The sequence below is a fragment of the Dromiciops gliroides genome, chromosome 1 (assembly GCF_019393635.1).
Source record: "Dromiciops gliroides isolate mDroGli1 chromosome 1, mDroGli1.pri, whole genome shotgun sequence".
In the NCBI taxonomy this organism is placed as follows: domain Eukaryota; kingdom Metazoa; phylum Chordata; class Mammalia; order Microbiotheria; family Microbiotheriidae; genus Dromiciops; species Dromiciops gliroides.
In genome coordinates this window covers 47,744,342-47,765,970 of record NC_057861.1, presented here as the reverse complement: position 1 = coordinate 47,765,970, position 21,629 = coordinate 47,744,342, and the positions used below count along the sequence as shown (strand labels likewise).

Genomic DNA, 21,629 nt, shown 5'->3' with positions numbered 1-21,629 from the left:
GGCCTCAGACATTTAACACTTACTAGCTGTGTGACCCTGGGCAAGTCACTTAACCCCAATTGTCTCACTAAAAAAAAAAAAAAAAAAAGAAGTATTAAATGTTACCTTGCTTCTATCATTAAGCTCCTCGTATTTACATCATGAATGAGAAATTACTGGTGACTGCTTAATTTAATTCATTATACTCATATAACCTTTTACTCTCTTGGCTAAGTATAACCAGTAACCCCAATTGCAACTTGTAGGGTATCACTCTGTATCCCCCAGCTGGTGGTGCAGTGGAGAGGGTGCCTGGCCTGGAATCAGGAAGACTTGAGTTCAAATCTAGCCTCAGGTACTCATTAGCTGTGTCATCCTAGGCAAGTCACTTAATACCTAAATGCTTTAGTTTCCTCAACTGTAAAATGAGGATAATAATAGTACCCATCTCTGGGGACTGTTCTGAGGATCAAACGAGAGTATTTGTAAAGTGCTTAGCACAGTAGCTGCTACATAAATGTTTCTTCCCTTCCCTATCCTGAATACACTTTCCTCAACACACCATGGCTTGCCAATGTCTTTCCTACAATGTAGTGCTGAGAGCTGAATGCCAGCGGTTGCCTGAAATGGGCTGAGTTCAGTGTAACTTCTCATACTCTTCCCTGAGGGTACCACATCTAGTATACCATACTCAGTTCCCAACACTACATCGTAGGAAGGACATTGGCAAGGTACAGCATGTCCAGAGGTATGCAAGTGGCCCCAAGCCACACACAAAGAGAAATTAAAAAGATGGGGGCTTCTCCATCTGGAATAGTGCAAGATGAGAAGGGACATGATCAAAGCATATAAAATCATGAAGCATATGGTTAAAGTAAATATAAGACCTGCCTGCCAAATCCCCAAATACTAGACTGAGAACACCCTTTGAACCTTAAACAAAGTATGAATAAGTACTATTTTCCATAGTAAATAAATAACTTTCCATAGTAAATAAAGAATCAGGCTCTTAAATTTGTACTTTCTTTCTTTTTTAAAAAATGAACAGGCTCTAAAGAAATTCTGGGATTAACTTTAGTCATTAATTTTAGGAGGGACAAATGTCCCTACAGAACACAGCTTGGTGTCTCTGATAGTAGTAGAGGACATGACTAGATGAACCACGGATCTGTTCCCCTGTCAATTTCCTGTCTCCTTAACTACCTCTCCAACTTCCAATCTCTAGAGTTCCTGATTTAAGAGCACTTAGAGATAAGAGGGTTGAACAAAGAACATGACCACAGAACCCTAGTCAATGGAGTTGAAGGACAGTCACTCCTTTCCAGAATGTTCTTCCAAAAATACACCAATGAAATGTCCCCTGCAACATTCCCAATAAGCATTATCCACAGTCACTGCTGGAACTTTTTTCTTTTTCCTTCCTTCCTTCCTTCTTTCCTTCCTCCCTCCCTCCCTCCCTCCCTCCCTCCCTCCCTCCTTTCCTTCCTTCCTTCCTTCTTTCTTTCTTTCTTTTTTGTGAGGCAGTTGGGGTTAAGTGACTTGCCCAGGGTCACATAGCTAGTAAATGTTAAGTGTCTGAGGCTGGATTTGAATTCAGGTCCTCCTGAATCCAGGGCAGTGCTTTATCCACTGTGCCACCTAGCTGCCCCTGAACACTTCTAATAACACATTATGTTCTTCCTGATCTCAACCCTTATCAGATGATCTCTGCAGCATTTAGCTCTCAGTAACATATTTTAGGAAAGAAATTGGCAAACCACGTGATGTCTAGAAAAGAGTAATCAGGATGGGGAAGGAAAAGGGAGGGAAGAAACATTTATATAGCATCTATACTATGTGCCAGGCCCAGTGCTCTTCATCTCTCCGCTCTACCCCCTGCCTTCCTTTCCTCTTCTGGAGCTAGCAGAACACATTTTAGCCCTCTTCCACATGGTCTTCTCGTCTGCAGGCTAACCTTTCTGAGTTTCTTCAAATAATATTTATATTGTATAGTCTCCAGGCTAATTGCCATCTTGATTATGCTCCGGTTTGTCAGTGTCCATGCTAAAATGTAGAATCTAGAATTGTATACAATATTCCAGATGAGGCCTGACCAAAGCAGAGGACAGTGGGATTATAGCTTCCCTGGCTTCCTTCAGCTCCACTAATGTGTGGCTTCTCCTATGGTGCTTAGGAAGACTTGCAAAGAAAGGCTGTTATTCTATCTATGTGTATTCTAGCTATTTATGTTGGGTCTTTTATCCTCTTAATAGACTGTAAATACCTGTCAGGTCCCTGTCAGGCCTGGACTCTCCATGTTCCTCAGCACCAAACACAATGCTCTGTACACAGCAGAGAGGCAATGAATGCTTACATCGTATCATAAAAAGCTCCAGACAAAGAATTCCACCTTAACCTTTTTTCCCTTTTGATTGGACAGGTCAAAGACCAACCAACTCAGGAGGAATCCCAATCCTCTCGTATGTGATAGCAGTAAATAACCAAAACAACAATGCAGGGATTAATCAGGCACAGCTGTCTTTTCCCTGTATTAGCATTTGGAGAACACAAGGTTTGCTCTGTACTGGCAGAACTAGCCTAAGATCTGAAATGTTCCTGTATCTAAACCCATGTTCTCTTTCCTCTTGGCTGTAAACAGAGATTTGCTGTGACCATTTTTCCTCTTCTGTTCTTTGTCTTTCTTCCTTTTGAACATGCAGACAATAGGAAAGTTAAGTAGGAATGACATTAGTTTTGCAATCTTACCCCCACTGTCTCCCCACCCCATAAATCACAGGTGCACAGTCAGAATTCTGTAGATTGTGTTGGTTTACATTCATGAGTGGTAGTTTCCTCCACGTTTTCATATTATTATACAAAATCTAGCTTGAAAAACAATATATAAATTGAAATTCATTAAGAGGAAATGGATTGGCTTTTGCTTTTTACTTTGCTTCCAGGAATCACCGCAAACCATTCTAAGAAACTAATGAATTTTTAATAATAATAATAATAATGATACACCACATAGACTCCTAATCTGAGAATGCCTGTAGGAGGAAAGAAAGCAGATTCCATAGACGCCCACTGCCTCAAACTAAAGACGCTGGAAAGACAAAACTGTGAAGAATATTGGCTATTTGGTCCCTTTGAAATACACCACTGGCCCCAAACCCTCAGGCAGCTAGCCTGGCCTCATCTGCTTGGCAACTCATCATCCTAGGGCTAGGCTCAGTACTGAAGCAGTTAAACTTCAAGTGAAAGTGAAAGATTTTGACAGAACAGGAAGTCCATCAATCCTGAGGTATATGAAATTCAAGAGAAAGGCTCTGTAACAAAACCACCACCAGGTTCAATTTCCTCTTAACGGCACAGTGCATATTGATGAAATATGCATATTCACCAAATTCTTCTCATTTTACAGATAAGAGAAATAAAAACCAGGCCAGTGACTTCCCCAAAGCCACACACCAATCAACCACAGAGCTGAACAACACAAGATTTGCAAGCCTATGCCAAGAAGTTGACAACATTTTGCAGTTTTGCTTGGAGACAATTAAGTATCAAAAAGACCAACTGGGGAGTCAAATGCTTGCCCCTAAGATCTGAACATACAAAGGACATTCCTGGTGCAGGTTTCCCATCCAGGTGCATCCTTTTCCTCCCCAAGGCAGTGCAGGCCCCGGGCAGGTCCAACAGTGGTGGACACATTCCGGAGACATTTGGAATATCCTTTGAAGCAGTTGGACAGCTTCTCCATATCTGAAAAAGAGGGAAATAAACACAGAACTACAGCAAGACACACATAAAAGAGAAAGGAAAAACCAGTGACTTCAACATTCTACTAAAAGTCTGGTCAAGAGAAATTTAACATGTTTCCAATGAACCTAATAAGTGCTCAGGAAGTGCTGGCTGATAAGGAGTTTGTTTTCTTGGGGTGAATAAATCACACTTTATTTCCCATGTTAAAAAAATGAATGGAGGAGTGGCATATGAAATTAATAGTTGCAAAACTAAGCTCTGGCTCTGGGTGATGAGAGGAAAACCAGCCAATTAAAAAGGGAAGATGCTGAAAGAACTAAGAGGATCTGCAAACTATAGAAATAAAGTGGGAATAACAGTGGTAGGCCTAGAAATGCCCAAAGGCAGAGAATTGACAGCCACAGGACCCTGGGTTCTAGGAGCTTGAAGTTAAGGGCCCTTCACAATCAGTAGTAGATAAAAGAGCCTGGAAGGTGAACTTTTATAACAGGAAGAAGTAAAAAGGATCATAGGACAAGGTGGTACTAGGTAATTCTTGGGGTTTCAGTAGCATGCTTGTATAATTGCCAAAGGGACTTGAGCAGGAAAAAATTCTCAAGTCTACAAAATGCATTCCCCGTGAAGAACAGAAATTTGATGAAGGGCATATGAACACAATGCACATAAGACAACTTCACAAATGACATTCAAGACACGACAGCATAATTCTTTCCTTCCCTCCCCCTCACTGTCTAATACTTTGGTCTAGCAACCCTTTTCCCAAGGATACAGCACCATTTGGTGGGAAGGAGGAAAGACATGCTTGCCTAAAAAGTATAAAGTAAACCAACTGTATTATTATTATTTTAATTCCATTTCTGCTGATAAAAGTTACAAATGATCAGTTCCTAAACTATTAACATGTCAGTTATCCTGTTTTGTTTACAACTAAAAATAACACAAAATTCAAACTATAGGTTAACATGTGAGGCAAAACACATCCCTGATGCCTGTAAAAAGAACCAAGTATTTGCACAAATAAGGTTGGACTCATAAAGAAAACCCCAAACCACAACATTGTACTTGAAAATAAGCATCAGCTTATCTTTGGAATTGAATTCAAATGTCTATATGACTGTGAACAAATTTAATAAAATGTTTTGCATGTTTCCACTACATGTAAAATCTATGTAATACATGTCAATATATCAATTTGGCATCTATAAAAACTCTGAAAATGATTCAAAAGTTTCATTCTTTTTGAGAAAGCCATCGACAAAAAAATAATATTCACACTCAGACTACATTTTTAAAAAATGTTTCTTCTTTCAAAGCTTCTTTATTAATCTGAAATCTTCTTGATTATCAAAACCTAAGTCTGATTTTTCTTTTAAAAAACACTAAAGGTCTTTTAATCATTTGAATAAAAAAGCAATGGGAAGATGGAGAACTCAGTAGTGCTTTTCTGAAAATCACAAAAACTAATTACAGAAGCATTCTCAAAAGAACACAATGGGATTCATTTTCTTTTAGACTTTTGGACAGCAATGTCATACTTTATTGAAAACAAACCCATGTAAAAACAAAGTTAAAATGAAAAAAAATGGTACCTGAAAAATAAATTATTTTATATAAAACAAATCAATAACTTAAAACACACTAAATATACAAAATGTTTAACCATCTACTGTACAATATGGGAAACAATTGATAAAGCCTCCTGTCCCACAACAGATTACTTTGTAAGCAAAATGTTACATGTTAAAAGAGATGGAACCAATTTTTAAAAAAGACTTCAGGTCAAGATTTAAAGTACAGTACTATTCAAAGTTACTGGTCAAATCACCAATTATCCCAACTTATGTGCTCAAAATGTCAAAAGTCATTTGCTTTTCAATGACCAAGCAAAATGTTTAACTATGTCACTGAAGGGTGGATTGGAAATAAGAAACAATCATTACAAGACAAAGGAAAATCAAAGTTTTAAAATGGAAACCCCATAGGATTTCAAAGATTCTGGTGGTAGCTCATCTACTCTATCATTATTAAAATGGCTCATGAAATACAAACTCCACTCAACAGAAAAAACAAAAAACAAAAAAACAAAAAAACAAAAACAAACAAAAAAGTTTCCTTCTGTGCTGCCTGTCAATCTTTAGGAAGTATGGTGGCCTGTAGCCTGGAAGTGCCAGCAGCAGGGCCACCGGGAACACGGACGCCATATCCTACAAACCACACTGGGCAGGGGTGGTGTGTTTCAAAGACCAGAAGAGTTTTATCCAGTACACTGGTATTTGGTTTATGGAAAGGGGATTGAGGGAGAAGGGGAAGATGTCCTTACCATCTTGCTCTCACATGAATGCTACAAAAGCATACAGAAACAAAATGATGCCTGCATCTGATATGAAACCAAACAACTTGAGTCATGTTCATTTCAGTCTCCAAATCTGACAACTGTGCTGAGTCTAAACCAAGCAATTTCAACACAGAGTATGCAAATAACCACAGCTGCTTAGCTATAGTCCAACTATTCTGGTCTTTGGGTCCTAGGCTTTCCTAGCATTGAGAGCAAGTGCAGATCTACAAACATTAAGTAAGGCACCTGCCTTCAGAATAGGAAAAATCTTATTTTCTGGAAGCAGAGAAGGCTTAACCAGACTGTACCAAATTCATAAAAACAATCTAGATCTGCTTTAATAGTGTACTTGTTAGATGATGCAAAGAAAGGACAGATGCCCTTGGGTGGGGAATCAGAATGAAAGAACTTCCTATTAGAGGTAGAATTAGCACATAGAAAACCCTCTCTGGAGGGGACATGGTATTTTACAATGAAGAATTAATTTAAGGCAAAGCTGCAAGGGTAGAATCAACAATGTTAACTTAATTTTTTTTAAATTACCACAAATTAAGCATTGTTTAGCAGATAATTACTAAGAGATCTAATTGATAAGCAATGGGGAAATCAGAAGCTAAAACATAACTGAATCAAATCAAAATATCCCAAATATTTGCAAAATTATGCTTTCTAAATTAATACTGTCTACTCGATTCTTTTCATTGTTATTTTAAATAAGGAAGCTTTGGGAAAACAGGAATTTCCAAAAATAAGTAGAGTCTTCATCTTTTTAAACAGGAGTGGGATTAAACTTTTAAAGCAAAGTTTGGGGAAAGGATTCCTTTAGCAATATGACATTTTAAAAGTGAGCTCTCCCTTTTAGGAACAAACCTGACAGTCTGGTTCGGGCTGAGCTAACCTCCTAAATGTTCCTAGCAAAGCAGAGCGGCTGGAGCAACTATCAGGATGGTGGATTGTTTTCCACCAGAAGTAATACATCAACGGCTATAACTTTCCACCCTCCTGCAAATGTTCCTGAAGAAGCACCTGGGACCTGTGGTGACAAGTGTGTTCAAACCCATGGGGGCCCCAAGTACCAGAAAAATGTTAGGTGACAGATACATCAAAAGTCCAAATACCTCCATATTTTTCCATTAGTCCCAGGGTCTGAAGAACCAACCAAGCTGAATCAAAGGAAAAGAGAATACAGATGTGGCGAAGATGCCATCATCATTTGCAAAGTATACGACTTAGGGTAGAATTCTCTTAAGAAGTCAAGCACTAGCCAAAGCTGGCAGCAAAATGTAAATAAATACAGTAGCTTCAAAGCAAGATTCAGAACCACAAACCATGTCTTCATCCAGAAGACTTAAGAGAAAGGCTTTGAATGCTGCCATGACCAAAAAAGGATTATTTTCTCATAGAACACACTGACTCAAAATATAAAAATTCTCTACAGTAAGACCACAGTGACTACCTTTCCATTTACTCCAGCAAATAGGCACTGTTTCTAGACCAGAATAGAAGCTACGCTTTCCCCACCCTCCCCCCACCCCCCATTTAAAACAAAGCAAATGGAACAGAGACCACAAACCCTTGTCATAAAAAGTGGCTACATTCCTTTGGAGTTTTTACTTCTGAGGGTAAGGTAGATCCTGGGCAGTGTCCGGCTAGCTCTCAAGGCCAAGCCTTGGTACCAATCTTTTATCATGTGTAAAAAGTAAAAAAAGAAACCTTTTAAAAAGTTGTGATGCAAATACAAACAAGTGGTAGGGACTCAATATTTTGGAAGCACTAGGTGAATGGAAAGCAGTTATGAGGCCAACCAATCAGATGCTTCTGAAAATAGTGAACTGCATTTGGAGAGAGTGATACCTATTGCCTAATTTGTCCTTTTAAAAAAATAAATAAATCAGTAATTCCATTATACCAATAACTAAAAAACATCACCTTTACATAGTTCCATCTCACGTCATAGTTATAAATTGCAGGTCCTAAGCCATCCCATTTTTTTTTTTTTTTGTCTCTCTCTGTACATTAGTTATATAAAAATCAGATCAGGTTCATGAAACAGCTTCCCGGAGTTTTCTCTTCCTGTGTGCTACCCCTGCCTCTTGTGGCCTCTTCTTAACAGCCTACTTCAATGTCTGTAGGTTTACAAAAGAATCAGTTTGGGATGATACAGTTTATATTGTCACCACAGATATGTCAAGGCTTTTTTCTTGAGGCCAGTAACTTTCCTTAAGACCTAACAATTCTCCCTGAATGTTGGACCTTTTGTACAATACCTATCCAAAATAAAAGAAAATTGAAAATAAAAAACAAAACAAAATTTGAGCAAAACAAAATCAAATTTAATGGTCTTAAATGCAAAAGTAAAAACAAACAAAAAACACAAAAAAGCAAAAGAAAATTTAACAGAAACAGAACAACCCAAAATAGTCAAGGCAGCATGAAGAAAACTTTGGGGGTTAATCTTTAAAACTACAAATTAAAGTCTTCTTGTTAATAGATAACTGGCAAGAAATAAGTACTTTTCTGCTGAGTGTTCATATGAAAGCAAATTTTCAAAACAAAACCCTACTAAGATAGAAAAAAAGAATCTAGCGCTCACAAGAAGGGATGCGAGAAATACAATGCTCAAATGTTTATGTGTTATTAAAAAATAGAGCTATCCTTGTGAATTTAAACTATGTTGATCTTTGAAACTGAAAAGTTCTCTCAAAAGATAATGTACCAGGATGTAGTGCACCAGGCATATGCTATTTGGACAAAAGATTCAGGATGTCAAAGGAGCAACATATGTTCACACTGTTTTGGAGATTAAATTTGACTCTGGAATCTTCTTGGAGTTTCTTTGAAACTCTTTGGTCCATTTCTACTCAAACTTGGGCTTCTGAAAAATCTTTGTACTTTAATTTTGACAGCTTGGCCACGGCTCAGCGTGCAACTTACCTCCCCAATGGTGTTAAAAGTCAGGCAGGCATGCTACTACTTACAAGACCACTTTAAAAAAAAAAAAAAAAAACAAACTGAAGATTAAGTCAACAGAAAAGTGGCAATGAAAACTGCTTCAGAAAGCAATTTACTGTCAACTAAGGCGTCAATCTTTTTAAATGCTTAAGCTATGGAGAAAAAGCACACTCAGCGTCAGTCTAACATCTTTAGTTTAACAACTAAGAAGAAAAAGAACTGCTTTTCCAGTTTGTGGAAACACTAAATGAAACAAATGTTAGACAGTCTTATAAGTTAAAGCATGCTTCAATTTTACCACCATCCAGAGGGGCTGGTTAGTTAATGCAGTCTACTAAGATTTCTGTTTCATATATATTTTAAAGGAAATAACTTAAGAAACTTAAAATTGGTCTAACATTGTGGGATCTCAAACATTTGAACATGTCGGTTGCATCCCAGAGTATAAAAAACCTTTTCACTTCTCATTTAGACTAAGACAAACACGTGAAAATTGGCGCAAAATGAGTTTTACACTAACAAAAAAATGCTTCAACTGGTGTCACTCTGAGTGAGCTATTCCGTACCAAACAGCGGGAGCGAGTTATTTGTGGGCCTTGTTGGTTTTGAAGGAAACCTGCAAGATTTTGTCCCCCAGGCGGTAGCCATTGAGACTTGCTATGGCCATGGCGGCTTCTTCATAGTTTGTCATGGTCACAAAACCAAAACCTTTGCACTTGTTGGTGTTGAAATCGCGAATAACTTTCACATTGGTAACCGCACCAAAGGGGCCAAACATCTGCCAGAGGATTCCCTCATCAGCATCTTGACCAAGGTTGTAGATGAAGATGCACCAGCCAGAAGATGCGTTTCCTGGGACATTTACACCAGAAAGCCCAGTCATGTGATCTACACCCATAGGGGAGAACCTAGCAAATAAAAAGCACAATATTCATGTAAAATTTCAATTCAATCAAATGAATCAACATGGAAGAAAAACAACTGAAGATAGATAACAAAAACTCTCAAACAAACCACCAGTGGAGGCAGTCTGTGGGCCCCTTTCCTCACAATCCCTCTTCCCCCAAACAAAAATAAAAGTAACAGCGGTATGACTGCTCAATACTACTGGTGATGGAAAAGATGGAAACTGAAGTATCATCAGGGTACAATAGCAACTCACATACTTAAACTAAGAAGTGTTAGACAATGAGCAGGAGCCACAAGAGATGGTGGAATTGCTGACCCCAGTTATCCAAGGCTAAGATGGAGACACACTGATCACTCTGAAAAGGTAAGTCTGAGGCCATAAAATGATTTCTCCTCCCAAAGTTTGCTCTCTCTGGTACTATACTTCACCATAGTTTTCTGCATCTTAACTGTTGGAGCTTCTATAATTTCCTTTGTGGGTTCCTTGAATCTAAGAGATCTTGTTATTCTCTAGAAACACTTTTCTGCTAAGATTAGGAACTCTCTTACTGGGAAGAAAGAATTGGGAGACTGATTTACTTTTGCCTCTTTCTCCCTATCATAACTGTTCTTTTCGTTAGGTTCTCAGGAAGATCAATGGAAAAAGAGCTCTGGGGCATCTCTGCTGAAAGCAACCCTTCTCCTGAAGGATCTATAACACCAACCAGGATAACTGGATAACTTCAATGAGCTGAAGTGATCGAGATGTACCTGCCTGTAAAATAGAACAATAGACCAAGTAATTCAACTGAGGTCTTCATAACCCAAATGACTTATCCCACTGGGACTTGAGACCTAGTAGAACAGCAACATCACTGGTTGAGATCCCACATCATTAGTACCTGTAAATCACCCTTTTCCAAAATGACACTTCTACAGATAATTACTTGTAGAAGTATAGATCACAGGATCCATTCTACCCAAGGAATGTCTTGCAATTTTAAAAGATTCAGTCTTGGAAAAAGCTAAAGACTGCTGAAACAGGAAATGGAATTGGTGGGAAAGCTGAGATATACTCTGAATATGGTCATTAATTCTACTCATCTAAATGACTTATAGTAAGCAAGTTCAAAAACTGGATTCAGACTGTAATGGGTAACAATTTAGCAGATCCAACATATATGCTTGTCCAAGTATGGAGCCTGCTCTGCTTTGAAAGGTCATTAAAACACTTTGGGGCAATATGGGTGGATAAGACTATAGAATAATGAAATGACTTTTACTGATCCCAGGGTCATTATTATCTTTGTTTCACTTCCATCCAGCATATTTTTCAAAGAGGCCTATTTTTTTAATAGATGGAGAAGCTGAGAGATATACAAAACGGCCACAGTTTTAAACTTTGAAACACTTTAAAAGCCCTGAACACTTAAACATTTGAGCTGGTATGATAATCCAATAGGACTCTCTTTTAAGGAATTTCAAGGCTATCTGGGACAACAAGTACCAGATACACAAACTTTTGCTAAGGTACATTTCAGAAAAAACTCTGCTTTGCAGAATATTCCCACAAGTCTCTGTTTCCCCATTCACTATGGGAATAACTCCTAATATGAATAAAACAAAATGGATCCAAAATTTTATGTGACTTTTGCTACACTGAAAAAACACCTCTGAGCAGCTATTTCAGTCATATTTTATTTACGTTTTTGTGATTTAAAATTCTGGTCAGTGGATTTCTATTTTGCCAATCAGAGCTGATTTATTTTACCTCAAGAATCATAAAGAAATGACCTATTTCCTATTTTTTCATATGTCTAATATGAAGATTCAGATCCATTTCTTACTCATGAAGGCTTTTTCCTGAAGCAATTACCACATTCAATCCTGAACCTTGCTCTTTTGTGGGCCCTCTTCTCTTCCTTCTTTGTTTTCAGATTTTTTTGGTAACTAACCTTTTCCTCTTTTAACCCTGATTATTCTTCCCTTTCTCTTTTCCATCCTCACATTTTAAACTTTTGGCAGGGGGGGGGGGGGGCGGGGCGCGGGCGCTATTCTCTCCTTCCTAGCTACTCTTAGCTTTTTGCCTCTCTCTGAAATTTTAGCTATCCATTTTCCTTCTTTTCTTTTTATCTCCTTGGATAAAAATCCCCATTCTTCCCATCCATTATTTCCTTTTTCTCTAGCTCTATTACCTGATTCTTTATTAGACTTAGCAGTCACTCTATACTCACCACCAATCAAGGGAGGGAATATGACTCAGTGGAAAGAGTACTGCTGCCCATGGAGCCAGAAGTCCTGTGTTTAAATTCTACTTCTGACATTGCTTAGCTACGAGACCATGGACAATACCTACTCATCTACAAAATGGGGATAGTAATACATCTAACTCTCTATGCTTCCTACATATGGTGGATGTGAGGAAAACACTTTGCAAATCTGAAAAGTGCCAGAGAAATGGGAACTGGGAGAGCTGCATTATGATTTTCAAATAGTATCTATCCAGTTTACTTCTCAATAAGAAAAGAAAAGAAAAAAAAAAAGACCCTTCAATGATTTGCCTTGAAATTAGCAAAGCCATATAAAAGAGGTCAGATCATTCATTTGCAGCACAGAGTATCGGGAGGTATGAAGCACTAAACTTTCATCAGGCCTTGGAAAACAAATTTCACCTGTGGGATTGAACAAGTCCTTCTGCCCTGATTTCTCAAACACAAAGATGAGGATATCTGATGAGAAACGTACTTCTGGTATTTACGGTCATGAAGAAAAATCCTCAGCCCGCTAGGGAGGTCAGTCAACATGCCATTTCTGTTTGACAGAAAAAGAGGCTCAGAGAGTTGTGACCCGCCTCAGGGCGGGCAGCAAGGCGGCAGCAGCAGCAAAGCCAACTTTGAGATTCCAGTTCTGCCATCTACTCTGTTGAGTCTACCAAAGAGGGACAGCCTCCCGACATGGGGGACCACTGTTACTGGGACATTTTCCAGCTGGAAAAAAACAAGATCCCTGCAGCTGTTACTGCTCAGATTTAGAAAAGGGGCGTTAGAATTGAGCATATAAAAGACAGGCTTGCCCTAGAGCTATTGGTCAAATATCTAGAAGTTTGTCTGAAAGTTTTGTAAAATAGAATCTCATCCAACTGCGCCTGCTGATTTCCCTGTAGGTGGGCTGCTTCAGCTTATTCTTCGAGTCTCTTTTAACTAGAAACTCTGAGTTCAAGCACTTTACAATTCATTCTACTTAGCCCATTTCCCACCCCCTCCCCCTCGGTTCCAGCTCAAGAAGACACCGCTATGGAAATCATCATTTTCATAAAGATACATTTTTGGTTTTGGGGAAGGAAAGGATTCCAATACAACACATTAGTTTTGATCAATTTCATTTTAGCAATAGTTCTCATTAACTGATGCACACGCCAGGACAAAGCTATTTACAGCTTTAAAAATGCAGCTCTAGTCCTAAATGGAAATGGATTGGGGTAAGAGTGACAGCAGAGACCTGAAGTGAATTAGTCCTCCTGACCCACCTGAATCTTTGTGCCTGATGATGAACTGGCCCTCCAAATCGTCTAGCTGGTGAGTGATACAGCTGAGAGAGCAGCGCCACATTTTTATTCTGGTTAGGGTTGGCTGCAAACTTCACTGTTATGGGTTCGGAAGAACCTGGGGGTTTATGGCCATTGAAACTGGTAATTGCCTCTTCTGCTTCTGATCTTTTGTCAAACCGGATAAATGCAACCCCTCTGGACAAACCTTTTTAACAAATCAATAAAAATGCAGTTAGGGAAAAATGCATGCACTTTTGAAATTAAAAACAAAAGTCAAACTCTTCCATAGCCTAACTCACTTTATATTGATAATTTGGGATAAACTGGGATAAAATGGGATAAATTAACAATAGACCTAAATACAAAAACAAATTAATTTTTCTCAACTCACCGAATGACTATTTGCCTTAACAGAAAAATGAATGCTGTCATTCAGCCTAAATGAATATACTGTGCCAAATCACATTTTTAGGAACAAGAAATATTCCAAAATACTTGAAAAAAATGTCTTAATTCAATTCAAAAGCAATATGTAAAAGGATATGCTAAGACAGACTTCCTTGTTGCTGCCAAGACAAAGCCCACAAGCTGCTTTTATGCCTAAAGACTGTCTTATAACAATTTTTAATTAAATTGTTTAATACCTATTGGTGCAAATCCATAAAAATGAACACATGCTCAATCAATAACCAAGAGATAGCAGGTAGGAATGGAGCAAAATGTTTTTATACTTGTAGGGAGGCTCTGTAGATTGTGTAAGTCACGTCAACAAGGTATCTCCTTCTCTTCCCCAGTCTCCCCATCCAAAACAGAAAAAAACAAATGACACAAGCAAGGACAATACAGCATTCTGGACAGAAACTCCTGGCTTCTTGTTACCCAAAAAGGGACTACAGAGAAGAAGGGCTTGGCTTGATGTACACTACGTGGACCTCATAGGATGGCTTTTTTTGCCTCCTCAGTTTAGGGACCTCAGCAACTAAAACAGGTTACCACCACCTTTAGTTAAGCTTTAATTTGGAGCCACTTCCAAATAACAACTTTATACTCTGCTTTTGAATACTGACTTCCACTAATCACCACTCTAATACTTCCCATTCACCGTGAGAAACAGAGAACATTCTTTGGCTTGTCCTCCATGTCATCTTCACTAAGATCAAGTCCAGGTGACTTCAGCACAGAAGCCCCCTCCCTCTAGGTGAAGAACTGTACTGCTGGAGAAAGGGGACACGAGGCCCACTTGCTCAATTGGAGTACTAGTTCACCCCTGCTATAGCAATGGCCAGGGAAAGGTTCCTGCTAACACAAGCAAACAGCTGAGATGTTTCAAAGCTACAGTTATTGAACCAAGTCCATACTATTCTGGAAGTCAAAATCTATCACTCCTAGTAAGGAATATTAGCAGAGCAAGTGAAATTTATAGTCTTCATTGACATCATTCAATACAGTTATACCTTATTTATCAGGCATCACTAGGAAACCAGAAATTCTACATTTATGAATTTTCCAGATAACCAAACCTCAATCACTAAGTTCAAACTTTTTTCATATTAATCACTGCTGTGTAAGTGTTCTTGAATCTGTTTTTAACAACAGATAACCATTACTTTTACAAACTGGGCAGGAGGTACCTCTGTTCTCTGGAGCTGTTGTTTAGGCTGCTGAGCTAGAAGCACAGCGGCTGCCAGGTGTCTGTAGAGCTACAAGGAGGGGAACTACAACAGAAATGTCCTTGGGCCTACTGAGGACTAATTAGGCTGTTTGTCCCAGATTGCTGCACTTGAGTTCCCATGCCTATGTTTGAAAGCCTTTTTATATGTCAAGTCCCTCTTCCACTGTGAGCTTCTGGCAGTACATTCTATTTCCCTCTCCCTCTCCCACCCAATCTCTCACTTGCCATGGGCCAGGAAATTAGATCACCAATCTCATTAGATCTGTTTGGTCAGTTATTCAAGCCATGTTTATTGTGCCTTACTTTATGCAAATCCATGTGAACATATCGAAGGATGTTACTTGGCCTTAGATTTCTTCAGCTTGGTGGTATTCCCAGACCAAAACACCTTGTTTCTAATCTGTCCCTAAAACTAGCCCAATCCATCCTACACTCAAGAATTATCAGAAATACTTTCAAACTTCTCCTAAGACCACCCACCAGCCCTGTTCCTATTATTAAACGGCTTCTGAAACCTGGCCCTCCTTACAGTCTTCCAGGATTGATCAGAAAAGAATTTTTAGCTTCCCCTGGCCTCACCTAGACAACTAGAACTCAAGGAGTCAGTGTTCCTGACTTTTACTCTCATTATGAGTTTCCCTTCCACTCCTAAATGACCTTTAAATCACTTAAATGCCTTATAATCCATTCACAGTTTAAGATTTCTGTTTAGCCATCTACATGTCATATACATGGGTGTCAATGACTATATGTTCCTAAAGAGTAGGGACTAGATGTAGTTAATCCTTGACAGCACAATGCCAAGTGTAGCACTATGAAAACAGATACTTAGGGCTGTCTAAGATGATGAAAGGACAGAGGATTCTAAGTGAGAAAAATAGCAAATGTAAAGACCACAAGTTGGGTGTGTAAGAGAGCACACAGATGAAACTGAGTAAAGAATCCAGGCAAAGGCATAATGCATTTATTGATCTGGAGATCTGGAGACAAGGTAACAGAAAATGAATCAGATTATTAAAACATAATATTAGAAAGAAGAGTTTGAATTTGATTAGGAAGTCTGGGAATTCTGATGATTCTTAAGTGTAGGGTGAACTGGGGTAGTCTGAGGGACAGATGAGAAACAAAGGGTTATGTTCTATGGTCTATCAACAGCCTAGAGAGATCTGAGGGAAGAGTAGCATCCTTTGATAAGAAGTGAAGTAAATCTTCCTTTTACAGTATGGCTGATATGGTGAATAGCCTTAAACATACATATGCTGAAGACCAAATGGAGCAACCCAACCCATTAACTGTAAGGAAAGTAGCTAATAATTCTTGACTGCTCCCCCGGGCCTCTTCTCTCTACTCCAGTATGCTTTCCCATCTCTTAGAAACTGGAAAGGCAGCAAAAAGTAATGTCTTTTCCAGGGAACGATTTTGGGTCCAATTTGCCTGACAATAAATAGTGCTTAATTGGACATTATTTGATTATACTCACAATTTTCTTTTAAACAATCATATCTGCCAAAGAAGAAACAGCTTTCTTAGTACTGGGGAATGGACAGGAATGAAAGACGCAGTTTTCATCACTAACATACTACCCTAGTTATTAAATGCATACATGAAAAAAGTCTCCCAACTTCGGGGGGAATACTTAATAAGTCTTCATCCTAACTCCTCTTGTTGCCATCCCCTAAAAAGGGTCCTAAAAGAGGAAGACGAGTTAAGCAAAACAAATTCCTTCATTGGCTGTATACAAAAATACCTCTCATACAACACTTGAAATCTATTCTCTCTCCGTCAGGAGGTGTAGAGTATGTTTCATCATATCACTGGTTCTTTGGAATCTCAGATAGTCACTGCATTGATCATGATTCTTATAATTTTCAAAGTTGTTTGTCTTTATAGTATTGTTGCTACTGTATAATTTATTGTCCTAGTTCTGTTCATTTCATTCTTCATCCATTTATAAAAGACTTCAGAACTACTAGTTTTTATAGATGACATAGTCAAAAGTGCCCTTCTGGTTCTTGTGTTACTCTGTGTCAGTTCATACAAGACTTTCTATAATTTGAAATGGCCTATTTTCTCATTTCTTATAATGTAAGAGTATTCCATCACATCCATATATCACAACACTGCTATAAATATTTGTACATCTATATGCCCTTTACTTTTGGTTTCTTTGATTTCTATGGACTATAGGTTTATCAGTGCTATAGCTGGATCAAAGAACATATAGTTTGCCAACTTTTTGTGTCCAATTCCAAACTGTTTTCCAGAATGGTTGAATGCCGTCACAGGTCCACTAATGGAGGATCAAGGGACCTGTTTTCCCACAGCATCTCCCTGCCTTCCCCCACATGTCATTTTCCTTTTTTGTGATCTTTGCTAAGACAGGTATAAGGTGGAATCTCAAAGTGCTTTAATTTGCATTTCTCTAATTACTAGTGATTTGGAACATTTATTCATATGACTATTGATAGCCTGGTTTTCTTCTCAGAATTGTTTGTTCGTATCCTTAGACCAATTATAACTGGGGAAATAGTTCTTATTCTTATAAATCTGAATCAGTTCTCTATCTATCTATGAAATAAGACCTTTGTCAGAGAATTTTGCTACATATTTCAAAGTTTTTCTTTTCTTTTCTTTTTTTTTTTCAATGGGATGGGGATAAGGGAGAGAAAATAGGTTTCTTTAAATTTTAAAAATGCAGATATGCGTTGGGGGATGCTACAGATGTGGAATGTTCTACAAATGTGGAATGTTACATGCACTTTCAGATGAGGTCATTGGATTATCAGTTTTATTTAGTAATGAGATTTTTTACAAAGTGGAGGTAATCTGAAAATGTAAGATAAAAACAAGGGGGGCATCTAGGTAGAGCAGTGGATAAAACATCAGCCCTAGATTCAGGAGGCCCTGAATTCAAATCCAACCTCAGACACTTGATACTTACTAGCTGTGTGACCCTGGGCAAGTCATTTAACCCTCATTGCCCTGACTCCCCCCCCCCCCAAAAAAAAAGATAAAAAGAAAATACATCAAAAAATTTTTTTTAAAAAGGACCATAAGACCAAATTTTAATTGATCCCATGGAAGATTTTTCATATAGCCACTCAAAGAAAACACTGTCTCATTAAGGTACAAATTAGACTTCTTTTGAAACTAAGTCCCAAAACATGAAATGCTTACTTTCCCCAGAAAGTATTTCCAAACTTCCCTAGCCAGGAAATTCATTTCTCCATAGAATATCAAAAGTACAAAAGAGGGCAGCCATGGGATACTCACCTCATGCTGGAAACTTTTCTCATTAGATTCATGACTATTTAAACAAAAGTAAAAGCTACTCAAATATTCAAAATCACTCATCTCACAAACCGACACCAACTGCATAAGAACTCTTCTGATTTAGAATACTTTGTAACAACTACAAAATTAAAGCCAATGCCATTAATGTTTCCTAGAAAAAAACCATTAGGGAACAAACTCATTCCCTAGGAAAAGTATTAGGGAACAAGTCTTTCAATACAAAAAGATCATTACAAATACACATATAACTTTTCACCTATTTATGTTAAGTTTGAAATAACATTGTGAATGATGATTTTATTAGGTTTTCTTGAAAATTTGGAAGAGAGCTTTAACTTAAGTGGAAATAACATTTCTAGAAAAATTTGAGGTTAGTTCTTTCCTTAATGAGAGCATTATTTTAGAGTTAAATTCTCCCCATAAGAGAGTATTATTTTAGAGTTAAATTCCATTATTTTAGAATTAAAAGTACCAGACAGCATGAACTTAAAAATTATATGTCATAAATATCACTGTAAAATAGGTTAAGGACTGTATTGTGAAGATTCCATCAGTTTTGGCTTTTAGGAATTTTCAAGATAATGTTCCAAAAAATAAATCTTTTAATACTAAGAAGCATTTCATACAAAAGCACAAAAGACAAGACTTTAGTTTCCAATTGAAATAGTTTTAAACATCTATTTCCTCCCCCTTCTTCACTGAATTTACAGTGCACAATAAACCTTCCCTCCATATATCAGTAGTAAGATCTCTGGCCACTTAGTAGCAGGAGCTCCTGCAGGCCATGATCTTCAACAAGAGCCCCTATCAACAAGGAGCAGGTACCTGGGGGCAACCAACCAAGCCTAATCTCCCCTCCAACCACAGAGATACGAGAGGTAAAGCAGGTTCAGAAGTGACCTATTCTATCTTGCCCTCTACCTCTTATGCACATGGCCATTTCCTTTAAAAAAAAAATTAAAGTGGAAAAAAAATGGAAGAGAAGGAAGAAGAAACAGAACAGAGACTAGGAGGTATTAATGATGCTTTCTGGTACCACAGCATGGCTACTATTCTTCGGAACTTCTTTCTTACCTCCCTCCCTTTCCTTTTATTACTCCAGTTAAAACTTTTCCCCTTCCTACCATCTTTTTGGTCCACCTTATATTCCCTCTTTTAAAAAATGTTAACTCCTAATCCCAAAACAGAAATGAGAATTGTTTTTGTGTCACCTTGCTAACAACTGTTGTCTTCCCTGAAGTGGCAGAGGGGATAAAAAGGGTTTTTTTTACCTTGTCATTCTATCAAAACTGCTCTCTTGCAAGTGACTAGTAATCTCTTAGTTGTCATGACAACCCAATGCTCATTCTCCTCGACCTCTCTGCAGCTTTTTGACACTAGGTTCACTCTCTCCTCCTTTATGCTTTGTTGTTTCCAGGTTTCCATGACACCCCCTCTCCTGGTTCTCCTGCCTATCTCATCACTCCTCTGTCTTCTTTTCTGGATCTTCCTCTAGCTCCTTCCCTCTAGCCATAGGTGAGCCTCAGCATTCCGTCCTAGGCCTTCCTCTATTCTCCCTCTGACTTCATTTGGTGAGCTCAAGAGCTCTTATGGATTTAATTATCTATGCTGATGGTTGTGCCAACTCTCTCGGTTAATATCTAATCTCAAATCTCCATCTGCCTTTCAGGCATCTTGAGCTGGATTTCTAGAAGACATCTTAAACTTAGTATGTCCAAAATAGAACTCTTTATCTTTCCCCCTTACACCTCTCCTTCCCAATTACTAGAGAGGACAACACCCTCCTCCCAGTCTCTCCCATTGGTTCATAACCTAGGAGTCATCCTGCACTCCTCGCTATATCACACCCCTCCTCCCCCTATATCCAATCTTTTCTTCTTTTTTTTTTTGATGATAAATTGGTTTTGTTTTTTGTTTTTGTGGGGCAATGAGGGTTAAGTGACTTGCCCAGGGTCACACAGCTAGTAAGTGTCAAGTGTCTGAGGCCGGATTTGAACTCAGGTACTCCTGACTCCAGGGCCGGTGCTTTATCCACTGCGCCACCTAGCTGCACCCCCCCCCCCATATCCAATCTTTTGCCAAAGCCTGTTAATTTCACCTTGCAACCTCTTGAGTATGCCCCCTTCTCTCCTCTGACCCTGACACCATCCTGGTGCAGGGCCTTCATCATCTCAATCCTGAACTATTGCAAACCCTAATCCCTACTCAATGAACTCCAGTTCATTGCTTCTAGCATCAAATGCAAAATGCTTTGTTTGGCATTTCAGTATTCTTATACCTCACTCCCCAAATCATACTCTTCAATCCAGTGACCCCTGGCCTCTTGGCTGTTCCATGAATAAGACCCTCCATCTCTCAGGTCTGGACATTTTTTTCTGGCTGTTCCCCATGCCTGCAGCATTCTCCCTCCTTCACTTTGACTACTGACCTTTCTGGCTTCCTTTAAGTTCCAACTAAAATCCTACCTTCTAGAAGAAGCCTTCCCCAATCCCTCTTAATTCCAGTGCCTTTCCTCTCAATTATTTCTTACAGATACTGTATATAGCTTGGTTTGTATATATTTATTTACATGTCTCCTCCATTAGATTTTTAGCTCCTTGAGGGCAGGGAATCTTTTTACCTCTTTTTTGTGTTCTTAGCACAGTGCCTAGCATGTAGTAGGTGCTTAATAAATGTTCACTGACTGATTGTATGATAAGTTAACAAGGACTACGGGAAGAATTTTGAGGTTCTTATAAAAAGACTAAATTGCAAATGTAATTCTCTAGTCAAGGCTTGGTAATCCAGGAGAAATTTCCCGATGGTACACTGCTAAAAAGGTATCCAAATCAGTTCTGGGTAAATGCCAAATGTATACTGAGACATTTCTAATTTGGTCTGGGAAGTGACATGACAACAAACCCTGACCATTTGGCTCCTCAAATTGATTTCCATACCATTTCTCGGTTTCTATTTTGTAAATATCTAAACTCTTTGTCTCAAAACACCAGTTTAGGAAAGACTTTTTCTTGACTCTGCTACCCTCTATTCTAGCTCTGTGGTCTGATTATTCCACGATCTGTTGCTGTCTGCCTTAAATACTCAACCACTTGACAACTCTCAGGATGATTGGAAAAAATAGTTTTCACTATTTTTATAGTATATATGAGGTTTAGTCAACAGAGAGGTAAAAAGTATACTTCCTGACAAATATATAAAAAAATCACTTACAGTCAATTCCA

General features: G+C 38.4%; 1 protein-coding gene across 1 annotated transcript in view; it reads right to left on the bottom strand.

Moving 5' to 3' along the window:
• Positions 1-3,741: 3,741 nt before the first annotated feature.
• ELAVL1 (ELAV like RNA binding protein 1) overlaps positions 3,742-21,629 on the bottom strand; it is an 83,488-nt gene continuing 65,600 nt past the window's right edge. The window contains 2 exon segments of the mRNA XM_043990376.1: positions 3,742-9,915; positions 13,422-13,647. Coding sequence (XP_043846311.1) covers positions 9,591-9,915; positions 13,422-13,647 — 551 coding nt within the window. The 3' untranslated portion in view covers positions 3,742-9,590.